We start from the raw sequence: 5,376 nt of genomic DNA on the forward strand, positions 1-5,376 counted from the left end.
ACGTTTCCTTGGGCACCCAACAACCGCCCCCAGCACTCAACCGGGGTCGCCGTTCCACGTCAGCGCCTCGTCCTCATCTCATCCCAATTCCCAACCACACCAACCCCCCACGTGCTGCTGCTGCTGCACACCGGCCGCACCCGGTAACCCAAAACCACCTCTCACATCACTCACCCACCCACCCACCATCACGCACCGCGGGTCCCTCGGGCGAGATGGTCCCACTCGACATGGACAAAAGGTCACAGGTTTATCGCGCGCGTCCCCGTCGGCGCCCAGGCTCCGCTTCGCTATAAGTACGCGCCCCTCCCGCTACTTCTCTTTTTTTCCCCATTTACCTCCGCGGAACCCCCCTCGCCTCGAGATTCGCGCGGCCGTGTCTGCCTCTGGGTCCGCGCTTCCGTTGTCTAGCGTCCTGAGCTGAGCTAGATCTCTCAGCTCGCTCTTTGCCGGCGCTTTGGGCTTAGATCTGGCTGGGGCGAGTAGGCGGAGGCCGATCGCGGATTCGTGACGAGGGAGGGGAGCCATGGAGCTGGGGGCGGCCGGGATGCGGCGGTCGGCGTCGCACAACTCGCTGTCCGGGTCCGATGACTTCGACCTCACACACCTGCTCAACAAGCCGCGGATCAACGTCGAGCGCCAGCGCTCCTTCGATGACCGTTCGCTCAGCGACGTCTCCTACTCCGGTGGCCACGCCAGAGGAGGCGGAGGCTTCGACGGCATGTACTCCCCCGGCGGCGGTCTACGCTCTCTGGTCGGCACGCCGGCCTCCTCGGCGCTCCACTCTTTCGAGCCCCACCCCATAGTGGGCGACGCCTGGGAGGCCCTCCGCCGCTCCCTCGTCTTTTTCCGCGGCCAGCCGCTTGGTACCATCGCCGCTTTCGACCATGCATCCGAGGAAGTCCTAAACTATGATCAGGTACAAGCAATGTATTTTTTTTTCTTTCTCAATGTTATAATGAATCGAAATTTCAAATCAGAATTAAATTTATGAAAGAGTAGCATGTTATCGACATATGCTTATCTGACTTAGGGGGGGTTTCGCTGCAGGTGTTTGTGAGAGATTTCGTGCCCAGCGCCATGGCGTTTCTGATGAATGGTGAGCCGGAGATTGTCAAGAACTTCCTGCTCAAGACCGTTTTGCTGCAGGGTTGGGAGAAGAAGGTTGATCGGTTTAAGCTTGGCGAGGGGGCCATGCCTGCAAGCTTTAAAGTGCTTCATGACGATAAGAAGGGTGTTGATACCCTGCACGCGGATTTTGGTGAGAGCGCAATTGGGCGGGTTGCTCCAGTGGATTCGGGCTTCTGGTGGATCATACTATTGCGGGCCTACACAAAGTCCACCGGGGATTTGACTCTGGCAGAGAGGCCGGAATGCCAGAAGGCGATGAGGCTCATTCTGAGCCTGTGCTTGTCTGAGGGATTTGATACCTTCCCGACATTGTTATGCGCTGATGGTTGCTGCATGATAGATCGTAGGATGGTAAGTTATGGACTGGCACTTCCAATATGTTCAAGTCTAATAAGAGTACATTTCACAGGACTGCAAATTTCCTATTCTATTAATCAATGAATTACCACATCTGTGACTACTGACATACATACCATTCTTTTGGGCTAACATTTCATAGAATTACCGATGTGTGGATATTTCTTTGAACTTTCAAAATTAGGAAACAATTGATTGTACTTTGCTGAAACAAGGGTGATTAGTGAAAGTTCTATCAAATTTACGCAATCATTTAACAACTGAATATGAGATAGGAATTCAACAAGTTTCTTGTCATATAGACAAATACATGTCTTTTCATCAAGTCCCAGAGAAGCTCAAACAATGAAACAAGTCTCATGTCTGTTTCAGCAAATGTCAGTACTTCCATAATTTTTTATATAATTGAAGATCTATCAAACAAATTGTAGCACTGTGGTATCTTAGCCCAAGGTAATGGTAGGTCGGTATAATTGTCGAATTGGCCATAGAAGTCTTATAAGTAAGAAAAAAATAGTGCTAGTTCTGTAAAATTTATTCATATAAATTTATACACCTAATATTATGGAACCGAGGGAGTATTATCCTAATTAAAGATCAAATATCATGGTCGAAGTCATCTAGGTCTGAAACGAACGCTAAATCTTTTCGAGATATATCTCCAAAACAATATATTTCAGTTTGACATTTACTGCTGTAACGTTGTCATCTTTAGTTTGTGAGGTTTTAATGGTTTGTTTGCTTTTGTTGTTCTCTGTTCAAGTACATAATATATGACGAACAATGTGCTCATAGCTTTGTTGCGGTTTCACTTATTGTGTATCTTCATATAAATAAGTGTGGTGCCCCCTTTTCATACTTATTGGGCTCGCAAATTTCATTTCCTTTTGTTCTGGTGAGTTCATGGCGATTTGGACTTGTATGCCTTTGGTCATTTTTCTCCATCAAAAATATCTAATTGTTTTAGTTTGATGATGTGCTGATTTTCATACCACGACGGTGCTTCCAAATTTTCATGTCTGAGATACTAGGGTGCAATATCCTTGGCCCAAAAGCAATCCGAATGCCCGTGTTTTGTTTGACGAGGTCCAGTTAGATACACAAATCATACTATATCCACGATGCTGCAACACTCGATATGCCCTCATCGATACGGGCTTCCCAAGCCCACTACCTCCTTTAGTTGGTCCACCTGAACCTGTTGTTACATCTGCATGTGAGCAACCTTGCACTATCATTGAATTCGGCAACATTTTCCCTTCTGTGATGTGTTTTTCTGAAGGAGGATATCCCCCAACCTCTGCATCATGTTGTGCACACAGCTACCCTTCTGTGATGTGTAAATTCACAAGTATTCCTTTCATTCTGTAGAACTGCAGATTAGGAATATGACTAATATTAAAACATTAATTTATTTGTTAGCAATAACCATTTCTTGGATGATGCATGTTGCTCATTTTTGCGTATGCATGTGCCCTATATGAGCTATGAATTCTTTTTAATTAAGTGAAATACCCTCTATGAGCTATGAATTCTCTTTAATTAAGGGAAATGCTATCATGGTCTCTGTTTGTGCTTCTTTTCCCCATTCTCACTCCAATCTTTTTTTGTAGGGTGTGTATGGCTACCCCATTGAAATTCAATCCCTTTTCTTCATGGCACTAAGGTGTGCTCTTCTAATGCTTAAACATGACGCTGAAGGGAAAGATTTTGTGGAGCGGATTGCAACTCGTCTTCATGCTTTAAGTTATCACATGCGGAGTTATTTTTGGCTAGATTTCCAGCAGCTAAATGATATTTATCGTTACAAGACGGAAGAATATTCTCATACAGCTGTCAACAAATTTAATGTTATTCCAGATTCTATTCCGGACTGGCTATTTGATTTCATGCCTTGCGAGGGTGGTTTTTTTGTTGGTAATGTCAGTCCTGCAAGGATGGACTTCCGTTGGTTTGCACTTGGAAACATGATTGCCATAGTATCATCTCTTGCTACACCTGAGCAATCCATGGCCATAATGGATCTCATTGAGGAGCGCTGGGAAGAGTTAATTGGTGAGATGCCTCTGAAGATATGCTATCCTGCTATTGAGAACCATGAATGGCGGATCGTGACAGGATGTGATCCAAAAAATACGAGATGGAGTTACCACAATGGAGGATCTTGGCCAGGTTATTGCACTTTGTGTTACTTGGATCTCTGTATGTAATATATGTGAAAATTATCGTGCTTTTGTTAAGTTCATGTATGAATTAGGCTTAGTTTGTGGTTGCTGAATCATGTTGTGTTCTTAATTTTTAATCCATTGTAGGAAATTAGCCACTAAAATAGGGAAAAGTGGATTGATCAAACGAGATTACCATAATCCACCATAATGCCTAGCACTGCCTTAGATTTTAAATTAAATTCAATGATAACTATCATAACTTTATTTTTTAACACGTAGAGGAAGGTAAACTTATGCTAAGCATGTCAACAAGATGAACTGTGATTTACACCTTCCATATGTTTTTTAATGAGCCGCCTTTTCTGTTGATAAGAGAAAGATCTGCATGATCTCTCCTTTTGTGCTCCATTTTTTTGGTTTGTTTTAGTTTTCTCATATTTCTAGTAGATATCTGAAACATGACATTGAGTTAAGCTGCAACAACCATTGCATACGACTTCTTTTTTCATGCATCAAACATTCTTCCTGCAGTACTTCTCTGGCTGCTCACGGCAGCAAGCATCAAAACTGGACGGCCGCAAATTGCAAGAAGAGCAATTGACCTAGCTGAGAGGAGGCTGTTGAAGGATGGCTGGCCTGAGTATTACGATGGTAAGCTTGGAAAATATGTTGGCAAGCAGGCAAGGAAATTTCAGACTTGGTCCATTGCCGGGTATTTGGTCGCCAAGATGCTGCTGGAGGATCCTTCGCATCTTGGTATGATAGCCTTGGAAGAGGACAAGGCAATGAAGCCAGTTTTGAGAAGGTCCGCCTCATGGACAAACTGATATATCGACAAGAGCTTTAGGGGAGCAACGTCTGGATTGAAAACACGAATTATTCGGGTAGCATTTCTCTGCTCATCCCTTGTTTTGACTTTCCCAACGGAAAGTTTTATTTTCTTCTGGATTCCTCGGCTGTACAATATCTCGGCTCATTTATTGAGTTGGAAAAGAAGCAACTGTGGAAATGAGTATTCTCTTTTCTTTTCTTTTCAATCCATCGTTGTAAGAAGATACTATTGATTCTTGCTTGGTCATTCCGTAGTAACGGGATCCTTGACTCAAAACTTTGTTGTTTGGGTTGACTATATAGACGAGTCTGCTGATCCAGCTTCCTATGATGAACATAAGTTTTTATCTAACGAATAAAAATTGCTCCATTCTGCTAGTGCATATCAGTTCCGTTCTTCCTGACTTCTCAAAGCGAGGCATAAATAGTGTGGGTGGCGTGCGAAATTGCATAGGAGCACTCGGCGACACAGCCCACTGCTATCATGCCCATCCAGTTGTCTCGGGATCAACACCCACTATATTTTTGTCTACTGTCTGCTTCCTATTGCCCACTGCTATCATGCCCATCCAGCTCTCTGTATTGTGTTCATTAATCTTTCTACTAGCCGCAAATGAAGCCAAAGAGAGACAGTCTGTGAGGAAGGTCGGCTGCCTGATGTTGAGACATTTAGCTACTTTTGCAGCCAAGAGAAGAGCAAACGCTTCAGCCTGCAGAGGAGTACTTGTAATTGAGGTGGAAGCTTGAATCTGCACGCTGACTTCCTTCTGATCGTGCGGCAAAGAAATGTAGATACCAACTCCAGTGGCTGCTGTTCCCTGCAATAAACCTGGAATTTTTTTGCACTTAAAAGATGCATCAGTATATATTTTCGGTCCCGTGATAAGAA

The 5,376-nt window shown here is 44.3% G+C and overlaps 1 protein-coding gene across 1 annotated transcript; it reads left to right on the top strand.

Moving 5' to 3' along the window:
* Nucleotides 1–326: 326 nt before the first annotated feature.
* Nucleotides 327–4,818, top strand: LOC119316796 (cytosolic invertase 1). Its single transcript, XM_037591177.1, has 4 exons — nucleotides 327–919; nucleotides 1,051–1,482; nucleotides 3,102–3,660; nucleotides 4,188–4,818. The coding sequence occupies exons 1-4, from the start codon at nucleotides 527–529 to the stop codon at nucleotides 4,481–4,483; spliced, it is 1,680 nt and encodes a 559-aa protein (XP_037447074.1). The 5' UTR covers nucleotides 327–526; the 3' UTR covers nucleotides 4,484–4,818.
* The last annotated feature ends 558 nt before the right edge of the window (nucleotides 4,819–5,376 follow it).

Source organism: Triticum dicoccoides, chromosome 6A (assembly GCF_002162155.2).
Source record: "Triticum dicoccoides isolate Atlit2015 ecotype Zavitan chromosome 6A, WEW_v2.0, whole genome shotgun sequence".
NCBI classification, from domain to species: Eukaryota; Viridiplantae; Streptophyta; class Magnoliopsida; order Poales; family Poaceae; genus Triticum; species Triticum dicoccoides.

Excerpts from the sequence above, each read along its gene's own strand:
- LOC119316796 (XM_037591177.1), top strand. The coding sequence starts at position 527 with ATGGAGCTGGGGGCGGCCGGGATGCGGCGGTCGGCGTCGCACAACTCG. Across the intron at positions 920-1,050 it reads AAGTCCTAAACTATGATCAG|GTGTTTGTGAGAGATTTCGT; the intron begins GTACAAGCAATG and ends GTTTCGCTGCAG. Across the intron at positions 1,483-3,101 it reads GCATGATAGATCGTAGGATG|GGTGTGTATGGCTACCCCAT; the intron begins GTAAGTTATGGA and ends CTTTTTTTGTAG.